Source organism: Hipposideros armiger, unplaced genomic scaffold (genome assembly GCF_001890085.2).
Source record: "Hipposideros armiger isolate ML-2016 unplaced genomic scaffold, ASM189008v1 scaffold_70, whole genome shotgun sequence".
NCBI lineage: Eukaryota > Metazoa > Chordata > Mammalia > Chiroptera > Hipposideridae > Hipposideros > Hipposideros armiger.
The window spans coordinates 1,922,487-1,937,242 of record NW_017731420.1 but is presented as its reverse complement, the minus strand read 5'-3'; the positions used below and the strand labels follow the sequence as shown (position 1 = coordinate 1,937,242).

The window sequence follows — 14,756 nt, the reverse complement described above, 5'->3', positions numbered from 1 at the left end:
CCAACTCCCCAATAAAAATCTTTTAAAAAAAAAAAAAAGGACAAGGAATAAGAAGTGTTGGAGAAGCTGCAGGGGAAAAGGAATCCTCATGCACTGCTAGTAGGAATGTAAATTGGTACAGCCACTATGGAAAACAGTATGGAGGTTCCTCAAAAAATTAAGAATAAAATTACCATACAACCCAGCAATCCCTCTTCTGGGTATCTACCCAAAAAATCTAGAAGCATTTATCCATAAAGATATATGTACCACTATGGTCATTGTAGCATTATTCACAGTGGCCAAACATGGAAATAACCAAAGTGTCCTTCGATAGATGATTGGGTAAAAAAGATGTGGTACATGTATACAATGGCATGTTACTCAACCATAAGAAAAGATGAAATACTATCATTTGCAACAACACGAATGGATCTTGAAATTATCATGCTAAGTGAAATGGGTCAGACAGAAAAAGTCGAGAACCATGATTTCACTCATATGTGAATTATAAAACTGAAAGCAACAAATGAAGAAGACAAACAAACAAAAACTCACAGACAATAGACAACAGTTTAATGGTTACCAGAGGGGCCAGCAGGGAGTGGTAGAAGAGGGTAAAGGTGGTCAAATATATGGTGATGGAAGAACTGACTCTGGGTGGTGACCACACAATGCAAAAGGCAGATGGTGTATTATAATTTTCCTATATAATTTTTTCAACTACCATCACCCCCATACATTTAATAAAAACTTAATAAAATAACAGAAGGACGTGTGTGTGTGTGTGTGTGTGTGTGTGTGTGTGTGTGTGTGTGATCCCAGATGTATGGGACCCATGAGGTATTCACAAATCATGATAAAATTAGGTACTAAGACCCCAATCTTCCTACTGTTTCTAATATCTTCTATATCCTCCTGAAACCTATCCTGAATAAAAGTAAGTAACTAGATGAATGGTCATTTGACTTAACTGGCTGTTCATTTGTTTTAATTTTGATTCTATTTTATTTGGTAGTATTGAACTTGTCTATAATCTCAAGGCTGTTAAGAACTATAACTTTTGAAGAGCTTAACAGATATGTATCTTTAAAACACGTTTAAAATGAAAAGAAACAAGTAGGAATAGATTCCCCTGTAATACAGAAACTTACAAAATCTTTCTACAGAAAAACAACTTGTAAGTTAGTCATCCCTGTAAATGGGAAGAGCAGAAACTACTATGAGGATAAAATTTAAACAACACAAAGAATTCTAACAAACTCAACTCTCTCTCCCCTCAAAATTAGGTAGAACTATTTCAAACATACACCTGACCACTTTTTACTTGTTTCATCTAAACAAATTTTTAAGAAACACTGTGTAAAATCTAACGGATAACTATTTCAAACAAAAAGCAAAACATAAAAAACAGGTAAACTCAGCTTCTGGCTTTGGAGTTAGATTAAGATAGAGAGACTTAATATTAAAAAGCAAGGTGGTCCCACAGAATTAGAGAAAAAAACTTGCAAAGCATACATATGATATGGGATTACTATACAGAATATAAGAAACACCTACAATTCAACAACAAGACAAAAACAATCTGTTTTAAAAATGGGTAAAGGACTTGAATACTTATTTCTCCAAAGGAGATATACAAATGGCCAATAAGCACTTGAAAAGAAGTTCAACATCAATAATCATGAGAGAAATGCAAATCAAAACCATAGTAAGATAGCATTTCATATTCATTAGGATAGTTATTATTAAACAACGAAAAATAACAATAGTAAGGATGTAGAGAAATTGAAACCCTTGTGCATTGCTTGTGGGAATGTAAAATGGTGCAGCCTCTATAGAAAACAAAATGACAGTCTCAAAAACTTAAACAATTACCATGTGATTCAGCAATTGCACATCTAGGTATATACCCAAAAGAATTGAAAGCAGGGATTGAAACTGATATTTGTACACCCATGTTCATAGTAACATTATTCACAATAGCTAAAAGGTAGAAACAACCCAAATGTCCACTGATGGATGAATGGACAAATAAAATGTGGTATGTATATTTAAGGGAATATTATTCAACCTTAAAAATGAAATAAGAAGGGGAGGGGAGGGGAGAGGAGTAAAGACTCCTCCCTATTTCCCTCCCTCCCTAATTAACACCTATTAGGAGGAAGGGAGGCTCAGATGAAGAAGGGACCAGACGAAAGGAAGTAGGGATTCTGATACATGGTACCACATGCATGAATCTTGAAAACTTTATGTTAAGTGAAATAAGCCAAACACAAAAGGACAAATATAGAGCGATTCCACTCACATAAGATAATTGCAGCAGTCAAATTCATAGAGACAGAAAGAAAAACAGTAGTTACCAGGAGCTGGAGGTAGAGAGTAATGAGGAGTATTGTTTTAATGGATACAGAATATAAAATTTATGGAGACGAATAGTGGTGATAGCACAATAATAGGAATATACTTAAAGCAACTGAATTCAATACTTAAAATCAGTTAAAATGGTAAATTTTATGTTAGGTATATTTTACCACAATAAAATTTGAAATAAAAGTAATTTTTAAAGCAGTTTGATACAGCTGAAGGATTTCTGAATCAAGAAAATGGAGGTCAAATTGAGGTATTGATATTATAGTTAGTTAACCGTACGTTCTTCGGTAAGTAATTTGACCTCTCTGGGACTCAGCTTTTTCATCTTTGAAATAAGAAGATTTTAATAGGTGATGTCAATGTTTCTTTTCAGTTCAAAACAGTCCATGAAAGCACAATCCAGATGTCAGAATAACCAAAGCTGTAAATCAGGCTGTTGCCACTCAAGTAGAGATAAGAGAATTAACATCCCATTAAATCTTACCAGTTTGAAGACATTCTGTTAAGCAGAATGTTAATCACAAAAGCAGACATGAAAATAAATGTAGCTTTGCAAACAAAGAAATTAAAAGATCTATCTCCAGGAGAATTAAAAACACCCAACTCTACGTTCTTGAGGCCTCAAACTGCAGTGTACTATAAAGGACAGGGCAGTTGAGCAAACATCAATTTGAGCCCTGTGGGGTAGGTTACTTATTCTCTAGGTTTACTAATAAATAAACATTATTGGCATTTTTGTTAGACTAGAAGGGCGTAGTCTCCATGAAAACTGAAAGTATTTACTCTGGTGTTATTCTGAGTTAGGGCAGAAAAATGGCTGCTTCAGTTTCCATTTCAGGATGGCAAAAGGATCACTATACTGCCAAAACACAGCTCTCTGGCATTTAGCCAAGTACAGAATGGGTGCTTAGAGGAATCCCTCAATATTATAACAAAATATGTATTTTCCCACAGTCTTATGAACATGGAAATGGCTCAGATATAAGCAATAATTATGAAAGTAAAGAAACATGAAAGTAAATTTTGATTCCATAAAAGAAAGAACTTCAGAGCTGCCCAACAATGAATCTGGCTGCCTCACCAAGTAGCTATCTCCCTGTCAATAAAATGTTCAAGCCATGGATAGATGACTATAAATCAAAGCTGTCATAGTCTCAGAAATTGAGATATTGCCTATGAATCCACCTAACCCTAAAGCTACAATTCTATGAGATCAGCATCACAATAATATATATACACACTATTAACTGATACTAGGGGATTAGCTGCACTGTCATAATTAGCCTCTCAGTACATGGAAATCCACTTTTACTATATAAGGCAAGAAGTACATTGAGCCTTGAAAGATGATTCATAAAAGATAATGTATGTCTTCACTCCTTCAGGTAAGAAAGACAACAAGGACTTTGGATCAGATAACCCTCCATGATAATCCTTGTCCAGCACCTGTGTGACATTAGACAATTTACACAATCTCTCTGAGTTTTAGTTTTATAAGCGGGAATATCTTATCTCACAGGGTTGTTATGAAAAGTTCATTGACTCTGGGTGGTGAGCACACAACGTGATATATAGATGATGTATTATAGAATTGTACACTTGAAACCAATATAATTTCACTAACCACTGTCACCCAAGTAAATTTCTTTTTAAAAGTTCGTTAAACTAAGTACCTAACAATGGATAAAAAAATACAGAATTATCTTTCAAATTCTACCCATTCTTTAATAAACTGCTGAAAAGTTACCTTGTTCATGTTCTCCATAACTTTCTAAGCCAAAGTAATTTTTCTCTGTAATTCCAAAGTATGTTGCATATTATCTCTCTGTGAATAAGGTCACATGTCTTTGTTAAATTAAATTTATTAGAGTGTCATTGGTTAGTAAAATTATATAGATGACAAGTACACATTTCTATAATACATCATCTATATATTGCATTGTGTGTGCACCACCCCGAGTCAGTACTCCTTCCATCACCATATATTTAACTTCCTTTTCCCTATTCTACCTCCCCCTTCCCCTCTGGTAACCACTTATCTATTGTCTGTGTCTATGAGTTTTTGTTTGTTTTTTTGTTTGTTTGTTTGTCTTATTTGTTTGTTGCTTTCAGTTTTATATCCCACATGTTGAGTGAATCATTTGGTTCTCAACTTTTTCTGTGTGATTTATTTTGCTAGGCATGATAATTTCAAGATCAATCAATGTTGTTGCAAATGACAGTATTTCATCTTTTCTAATGGCCAAGTAATATTCCATAGATGATTAAATAAAGAAAATGTAGTGCACATACACCAGGTCACATTTCTGAACCCTCAATTATAAGAGAAAGTGAACTTGAGACTGTATCATGGTTGCAGTTGAACAAGCCTGATCAGGAAGAAATGTGGCTAATGAATACTTGATTAACTGGTTTAACTATTTTTAAGTTCATATTAAAAAGCTTAGACATCCTTATTCATGTCCAAGACTAAGCCCAAAGTAACTTTCCAAATTCCGCCCCCCACTATATCCATTCCCAGATACAATGGAAAACCCTGCATTTGTTCAGACAATATATCCCCTAGAAGCCTCCACACTCCAACCAACCTCTCAATAACTGCATATCTATCTGATTCAACCATTAAAGCCCAACTTCTCTGAAGCCAACCCTGTTGTCGAGGGAAATTTTCTATTTTCTTTAAAAAGGATATTTTGCTTAAGCCTCAATTTTTTAATTTAAAGACCACTGTTTTCATATGTGTCTAGTGTCCTCCCTAACAAGACTGTAAGTTTTCATGATCTGGGAATATTCCTTACCCTCACTGCATTCTATTTTATTCTTTCCCCAATCCTAACACGTAGCGTGATGGCTATCAAAACACTGAAAAATCAAAAAAATATTTAATGAATGACATCTAATCTCCCCTAATACAACTGAAGCTTCTTAAGGAAAATGGCAAAGAAATTTAAAAAAATAAATTGACACAAACTTCAAGTACTTATTTTTAAATTAAAATTGTGGATGAAGGAAATATAAATCGTCAATGTTCATGTAATAGAATACAGTATACTGACAAAAGCAAACAATATAAAAACTACATTCCATAGTATGGATGAATCTCACAAACATTTTGAGTGACAGAAGCCAGTCAATAAATGATACATTTATTTACATTATACTAAACCCAAGAACATTTAAAACCAATCTATACTATTAGAAATCAGGATAATGGTTAACCTTGGGAGGAGGGTGAATGAGAGAGACTTTTTGGATGCTAATAATATACTGTTTTTTTATCTTTCAGCTGGTTACCAAGGATCTATTCAGTTATGAAATACCACAATATATGCACTTTCTATAATTTATTAATATTTCAATTAAAAATTCTAAAATAAGAGTTGAAATACTTATTATTTCTCAGTTCTGAGAAAAATGTTAAGTCCAAGAATGCATCTTAGAAGCATAAAGACATTACCCACTTTAGAAATTTTAAATATAACAATCTACAGAGACTAAGGCTTAATTCTGCTAGACATAACAAGTAGTTATGATACTTTGCTGCCCTTACACCAACCCTTTACTGCCATTTTTAAAACATCCTCTTTGTTTAAAAAAAAAAAAAAAAGAGGTTAGTTAAAATTTAAATTAATTGCTCAAGATTTCTGTCATTAAATGTCATTGGTCACTGTGTCTTTCCCACCAACCATATCCTATATATTTCAATCTTGTCCTCAGGAGCTAAAAGAAGTAAGTGTAACCTGATATAAAACAATAAGGAAAAACTTTTGTTAAAAAGTTTATACGCTTGGAAATTATGTGATATAGAATAAAAGATAAAATATAACCAAATAATTTGAAAAAAATAAACTCTAAGAAATAGGAGTTTAGTAATAACTTGCTCATTAAGGCTAAAGTACATCAATAGGAACAGTTAAATGGGAGAAAAATAACCTATTTTCAATATTACTTAAACCACATATTTTTAAAAATTTATTAGCAAACCTGATTAAAGTAAATGGTAATTAGTTTGAAACTTCATACACAATTAAAGGCTCAATTTAAAAATATTTTTAAACAAAAAAATATGAACTGTTGTGATAATTTACATAGTCTAAATTTTCATTACTAAGTCAAACATACCCAACTAAATTTTTTTTCAGTATGCTTGCTATAAAATGTTCTTGTTTCAAAAGCTGTAGCCTGTTGTAAATATGCTCTTCTCATTATTGAATGAAATATATACACAGCATCATAAATGTGCTTTAAGAAACTCTGGAATGTGAATTTTAAAAATCCAAATGAAACAGCTTGTATAACTTGAGGAAGGGAGAGACCATGAATGCAAACAGAGTTGACATTTAATGACATAACCAGGGTGCCTTACTAAAAAACTCCTCACTCACTGTATGAGTTAAATAAATCTCTCAGTTCTCATGTGATTTTGATTTAATTCAAGCACTATATGATATATTTTATTTGGTATTTTATACATTTCATATAACTATGATACATCTCAGTTTACTGAGGTTTGTATTTATTACTTTCAATATAGAGTTCCTCAGAATAGACTAATTATAGTTTTTCTATTTATTAAGTAAAACAATTGAAAGAAACTATTTCAGAGCAATATAATTCTGTAAAGTATAGCAAAAATATCAGTGAAATAATGAGAAGTGGTCTTAACTACAAAAAAGCAAGTCATATCCAAATAAATATTAGCATTCTGTGACCTCATGCTTTAAGTATTTAATTGGAATATTTTCTTTTAGATGTCAGCAGACAAATTCTAAATCATATTTGACAATATTTTAATAAGCCCTATAAGTCCTTAAAATAAGCCAGGCATATTTAAATATTCAATATTTTTTATATGAAGGTTTTAACTCACTTTGGAAATTTGGGCTTTTTATTTTTAAAAGTTTTAAGCATTTTCTATAGTAAATTGCATTGTGTTTTTAATAAAATTTCAGTGTTATATATGATAAATAAGTATATAATTGAGATAACAATATTCACAAATATCTATTAAAGTTGATATCAACATATCAACTGGAACATACCCCCACGGTATTTCTTAATAGATCAGAATATAAAACTGACTCAAATGCAACATGCTTTTTATGCACAAATATAACGTTTGAAAGTGAATCTCTAAACAACATAATGAATTACATATAAGGAAGATGGAAAACTATGAACAAAATTAAACATATCAAGAGAAAATAAGAATAATCATTTAATAGTTTAATTTTGTAGAAAAACTAGTTCCAAGATTTAATTAACTACAATTTCAGTATTTTTTTTAATCTTGTAAATCAGTAGGAAATTTCTTTGAAAATGTGAGCATTTATTTTACAAATGTCATTCTAAAAATTATATAAATTATGTATTATTAAAGAAACATTATTAGCAAATGAAATACTTTATATAAGAAATTAATATTTATTTTATGACAGTTATGTTGCTTTTCATAAATAATTAATAGAAAATGTATCCTCTAAAAATAACCTTACTAATTAGGATGAGAAAGCAAAGATATATTCCAAATAATTGAAATAATCTAAATTTTAAAATGTAGACATATTTCACTAGAATATAATTTTATATATTTAAACAATTATTTATTTAATATATTAACAGTTTGCTTTCAACTAAACAAAACATATGATTCGTAACTATTGGCTTTTTTCCTATAAATCTCTTCAAATTCAGGGAAATATGACCTCCAAATAAAGTAACCCAATACTGAATGAAAATAAGGGCTAAAATCAATTTCTTCCAAAATTCAGTGATTACATACAAACATCTCAAATATTTTAAATGTATGTCAGGGGTATACTTTTTTCACTGGCTATGAATACACATAAAATTTTTATTTAGGTGGTAAATACATTGGCCTTAATATTAATATGCAACTTTTCCTTTAATCTTTGTATCCTCTCAGAAAGGAAAAAAGGAAAAATATTTACCATTGCAATTCCTATGTATGAAGCAACAACATTTTACTATAACTGTAACATGCGTTAGTTATGACCCCAACAACAGTCATCACTACCACAAAAGATATTATGCCTAATACACTTGAGACATTTAAAAGAGATTTTTAGTGTCTCAGTAAAAGACAGTATAAATTCAGATCATTTTCTAAGGTTTTGTATAAAACTAACACACTGGCATAAGACAGATTCAATGGGTTTTTCCCCTTCCTAAGATAATAAAAATTACCATAAACCACATTTTAACATAGTACTTACCAGCATGTGGGTAGTTTCAGAAGTTTTCCATAAAGAGCAGTGCTGAAAGAGGGAATCAGCGGTACAGGTAAGCAGTAGGATCCCCTACAATCCAAAGAAGTCAGTCCTGCCTGGAGACCAAAGATCTGAAACAAAAAGGAAAGATTCAAATGTTCACAGAGACAAAGTTTTAATAAGCACAGGATGAAATACGTCAGTTTCAATTTGCTCTACAACAGCTGCACTCTAAATATGTTCCAATGTCTTTTTCCACTTCCAAATCATCCGAATCATAAAATGATTCCGAATCATTTTATTTTATTCAATTTGATGTTAAATAAGTCAGAATTAAAAGATTTAAATATAAGGTATTTCTTTCACATCCCTACTTTTTTTTACTTTTTAAGTTTCACATTTTATTTCTATACATAATTCTCATTTAATGTTTTATTGCCTGCTAAAATGTACATTATTTTCTACTAATATAAACAATTGACTGCATTGTACACATGGTAGATATTAACTTTAATAAATTACTATTAATATCATTTTATGCCTAAACAACATTAACTACAAGAACAATCTTAAAAATGTATTTTGTCTTCAACTTATATTACGCACACACAAAAAGAATATCCAAATATATCCTAAAATGTTACATCTTTTCCCTTTTCTGGGTCAATACAATTGTAGGTCTGAGGTTTTTCACCCAGGAAATCTGAGACATGGCATAAATTGCTCTTCATACGTTTACATTTAAAACAAACAGATCACACTCAAAAATTTTATAAGCATTCCCTGAAATTCCTGAAAAATATTTGCCTTTATAGGAAGAATCAATATAACATCACATTTTTCATGAAACATTGCAGAGAAATAAATATAATATTTCTGCTCCAATTATTTCCAATAAGATGAAAGATAAGCATCTCAAACAGGAAATACTGACACACAAGAATACAAAACAAAAAGTTATTTGTCCTCCAACAACGTGGAAAAAAACAGATTAACTCCAACATTTACCTTTCATTATTATTTTTTATTCCTTCGGTTTATAAAGCACTAACTTTCCTATCTCTAGAATTAACAATAACTGCCAAGTTCTATAAGTGAAACATGTTTAAAAATTCTCAATAACTAATTTTCAAAACAAAATATTTTCATTTACTGAACATAAACCAATGATCATTTTCTTAGAAAGTATTAAGCTACCTCCAATGGTTTCAAAAACCTATTATGCCCTTGTCATTCATCAAACTGGATGTTAAATCCTTTCCTCTAAAGTTAGTTTTCATGGAACAATTTTTTTTTAAATAAGACATAAGTTAGAATTACATACTTTCAGAGAAAACTGCATTTCAAAGGACCTATCTATCTAATTAATATCAAGAAAAATGAAAGTGGTACACCTATTAATTCCTGTAAGTCCTGCTATTAGCCAAGTGGTAAAAAATACTTGTTTCTAATACTTAAGTAATCAATTTGAAAAATTAAGTTATTCCACATTCATTCCCTTTGAACACTTGTTCTGAGCAACACGTGTATACAAAGAATTTCTGGGCACTGTGCATTTTCAGCATTTCATATTTCCTCTGAAAGGTCCATTATTTAAAGGATTCTGAAGTTTACAATTATTAATACCATTTAATATAAAACATGATTACTAAACAATACCCAACCTCCAAATATTTCTAGAGTATAAGGATAATGTTTTATCATATTAGATTATCTATGTCCAACAAAGAACTCTCTTGAGCCACTTTCTCTTAGTCTATAAAATGCCCTAACAGTATAATCACAGACACTATCATTAACTATACTCAGAAGAAAACTGGGTGTAAAGGAGATCCTCTGCTGTTAGTTTGCAGAACTGCAAAGGACTTTGGGGAAACTACATATCATTCTGTAATTTTTGTACAGCTTTTACTAAATTTACATGTTGCTTCCAATGGAACATTCAAGCAAGTATAAATTATAATGAAAAAGGGCCTATCTACCACATCAAAAACAATTATTTCAAGATAACCAATTTTCAGCTCTTTTAAATTACAGCAATAAGATACATATATTTACAATACCTACGTAATCTAATAACTTAACTTTGACCAAGGTTACAAATACTTTATCTAGAAAAAAGGAAAACCCGCACAGTATGAATTGAGGTCACTTTCACCAAAGGTAGTTCATATATTCAGAAATAGAATAAAAGTACTGCAAAGTATTGTAGTCTGAAGTAGTAAGAATGTATGCAGCAGTAAGTGTAACCACAAATAGAAATTTTAGCTGAAGAAAATGTCAACTTGAATAAGCTGACTTACATATCACATTAAATGAAAAGTCAAACACGCTGTGCCATCTTTAAAAAAAATCTAGATAGAAAATAAAAATACACAATCTATATTTTAACACTTTAAAACATCCTGGAATTAACATCTCATATCAAAAAAAAAAAAACCAAAAAAAACTACAGAATAAAAAAACTAATAATAAAACAACTTATTTCTAATAAGTTTTTGAAAAAGATTGGTGTGCTAAATTAGGATTTGCAATGGCAAAATGACAAAAACTATAAAAAGCACACACTAATTGTAAATGACAATGAAAACACATAAATATGATGTAAAACAAATCATTTTTATGCTGTTATTATAAGACACTCAGTATATTAGTATAACCACAACATCCTAAAGATCTGTCCCTGTCTTAAAGGGACAAAAAAAAAAAAATCAAGCATTACCTCCATGTCAAAAGTTAATCTGTATATAGTAATGCGTTGGAACTAGTAAAAACTGAATAAATTTATTAAAACTAGAAAACTACAGCATAAGAATGAACACTTTAGAAAGAAAAAACCTTCAGGGAAAAAGGAAGGAACCATTCGGTCTAGTTGATTAAAAATTAGAACTTCAGAGCCACAACTGCTTGCTGATTATTTGACTAAATCACCTCATTTCACATATGGGAAAAATGAAGTCCAAAAAGGATAAAGGACTTCTTCAAAATTACATATTGCTAGAACAGCAATATAATGCTCCATTTGACTTAACTCATCATTAGCTCACAATTTCACTCTGCCTTCCTCCCTCCCTCCATTTCCTCCTTCCCCTCACCAAAAAAGTGTGATTGATTCTCCACTTATTCTTAAAGAAAAAACAAACAAATCTGTCTCACCACCACCTCTACTCCAACCATCAATAAAATTCTTTTCTCACCTTTCATCAAAAATATCTTCAAACAGTAGCCTGGAGAATGTAAATTCTTTTTCGTTGCCTACTCATTCCGTAAACCCACTAAATCTACTGGGTTGTCAGAAAAGTCATGACGTATTTTTTGTATGTTTTTCATTTCAAAAATGCGTCATGCCTTTTCCGACAACTCAAAAGTTTCTGTTCATGCATCCACTGAAACAAAAAAACTGTGAACAAAAACTGATACTTACGTTCTTTTCTTATGGAGAGAAATGAAGTATTATCTCTTGATTTTTCCCCCAATAATTTAACTGAGGAAACAATAAATACTAATGACTTCTCCATCACCCAGAATTTTTACTACTAAAGAAATAAAATCCTTCAAAATGCAGTCATGATTATAATTCAACAGTAAAAAGAATGTAACTCAATTTTTAAATGGACAAAGACATGAATGGAAATTTCTGCAAAAAAACATATACAAATAGCCAATAAGGATATAAAAAAATGTTCAACATCAGTCATAAAAACGTGAATCAAAACCACAATGAGATACCACTTCCGAACCACTAACATGACAAAAATCAAAAAAACAAAGGGACTTCCAGTAAGATGGCAGAATAGACAGACACTGTGCCAAATGCCTCCCAGGATCACACCAAAATTACAATTAATTTATACAATGTTCAACCTCGGAAGTCCCCTGAACACTAGATGAACAGAACCCCTAAACAAAGGACTTAAAGAGGAGGCCACGTTGAATCTGGTAGGAGGGACAAAGACAAGGGAGGGCAAACCCCCTGAGGGACACCTCAGCGGTGGGAGATTTTCCCAGTTGGGGGAGAGACCCTCCGGCCCCACACCAAGCTCACCAGCCCAGAGTTACTTTGCCGAGAAGAGGAGTTCTAAAATAGCTAGCAGGAGAAATTAGTGAGGACTCTCTTTGCTCAACTCGGTAAGGCTGAGGGCAGCTAGAGAACCAGTGGAGCCTGGACATGGACTTGCTTGCTGGAGAGCACTCACCTGGTCCCTGGTGGAGGGAATGACTCCGAGAGTGAGTGGGGGCCAAGGAGCCTGCGAGGAAGGACTGAACTGAGCGCCTTTGGGACAGGAGCTAAAGGTTTTGGGACCATTGTCCTTCTGATGCGGAGCTTGCACACGAGTAGTATAGAAGGGGGTGCCAATTTTTCAGGGTTGGGGTTGGGCCCTCCCACAGAGGGTCAGGTCCGGGACCACATTGGTCTGCTGGAATTGGCGCAGGCATGCATGTGTGTGCACACATGCGGCCTTGGATCCCCACCCTCCACACTGCTTGTGTTGCGTAGCCAGGGAAACGCCTGGCGAGCGTGCTCCAGCTCCAACAAGCTGTTCATTGAGACGTGGGGGTGCAAGCCGCCTTGGGTACCCACTCCCTGGACTGCGCGTGCAGAGTTGCCAGGCTGTCGACTGGCTGTCGGGCTACTCAGCCTGATCTGCCAGAGGCTGATTGGGACAGGCAGATACTGGGAGTTTTCCTGGGAGTGCTTGAGCTGGGAGCATGATCCGGCGGGGGCATTCCTGGCGCGTTTGTGCGGGCTGCTTGCCAGTGCAGGAGTGCATGCTGCTTTGACGTGTGGGGACCAATGACCACATCCTGTGGTGCCTTGGGGGCCTGCCCCGCCCACCTAGAGCTGTGTTGCCGAGGGTACCCTGAGCCCCTGATGCCTGGCCCCTACCTCCGCAGGCCACAGAGGGTTTTTTGCAGCAGCAGAGAATCCGCAACAACCTGTGAGGATTCTTGGTGGTGAGCAGAGTTCCAAAGCATACAGAAGCTAATTGCAGGAAGCGGACTGCAAGCCTGAGAGGCAAGCCGGCGCATGATGCACTGAGCCCTTTCCCAACAGCTGCTGCTGAGAAACCCAAGTCCCTCTATTGCTGAGCAAGTGGTCTGCAGATTAAAACAGGCAGAGAGACCCCTTGTTTTTTCTTCTTTTTTCCCTAAGTGATGTATCTAATACATCTAAACAATCACAGAAAGACAGCCAGAATGAAGAAACAAAGAAACATGTCCCACATAAAAGATCAGAAGAAACCTCTAGAAATGGAACTAAATAAAACAGAGGTATCCAACTTTTAAGAGACAGAGTTAGAACACTGAAAATAAGAATGTTTAAGGAACTTAGTGAGGACATAAAGAAGGATAGAGAAATCATAAAAAACCACCACTTAGAATTAAAGAATACAATAACTGAACTGAAGAACACACTCGAAGGAATCACCAATACATTAGATGAAGCAGAGGATCGGATCAGCAATTTAGAGAACAAAATAGCAGAAATCACCCAATTGGAAAAACAACAACAAAAAAGAATAAAAAAACTATGTAAATAGTTTAAGAGACCTGTGGGACAACATCAAGCGCAACAACATTCACATCACAGGAATACCAGAAGAAGAGAAGGAGCAAGGGATCGAGAATGTATATGAAGATATAATGACTGAGAACTTCCCTACCCTGGTGAAGGAAATCGACATACAAGCCCAGGAAGTGCAGAGAGTTCCAAACAAGCTGAACCCAAACAGGTCCATACCAAGACACATCATAGTTGAAATGGCAAAGGTTAAAGTCAAAGAGAGAATCCTAAAAGCATCAAGAGAAAGACAACAGGTTGCATACAAAGGAACTCCTATAAGACTAACAGCTGACTTTTCTGCAGAAACTCTGCAGGGCAGAAAGGAGTGGCAGAAAATATTCAAAGTGATGAAAAACAAAGGCCTACAACTAAGATTGCTCTCCCAGCAAGGCTATCACTTAAAATTGAAGGAGAGACAAAGAGCTTCTCGGAAAACAATAAGCTTAAGGAATTCATTACCACCAAGCCAGCATTGCAGGAAATGTTAAAAGGGCTTTTTTAAACAGAAGAAAGGGGAAAACAAGCTAACCCAGGAAGATCAGAAATACAAATAACAAAATGGCAATAAATATGCACCTATCAATAATCACTTTAAATGTGAATGGGCT

At 33.6% G+C, this 14,756-nt stretch overlaps 1 protein-coding gene across 6 annotated transcripts in view; it reads right to left on the bottom strand.

Moving 5' to 3' along the window:
- The window catches only part of VPS13B (vacuolar protein sorting 13 homolog B), an 810,211-nt gene that overhangs the window by 678,548 nt on the left and 116,907 nt on the right, over window positions 1-14,756 (bottom strand). For all 6 annotated transcript variants that reach the window (XM_019642540.1, XM_019642536.1, XM_019642534.1 and 3 more), the window contains exon 16: window positions 8,589-8,713. In XM_019642540.1, the coding sequence (XP_019498085.1) occupies window positions 8,589-8,713 (125 nt within the window). The remainder of the gene's footprint in view (window positions 1-8,588; window positions 8,714-14,756) is intronic.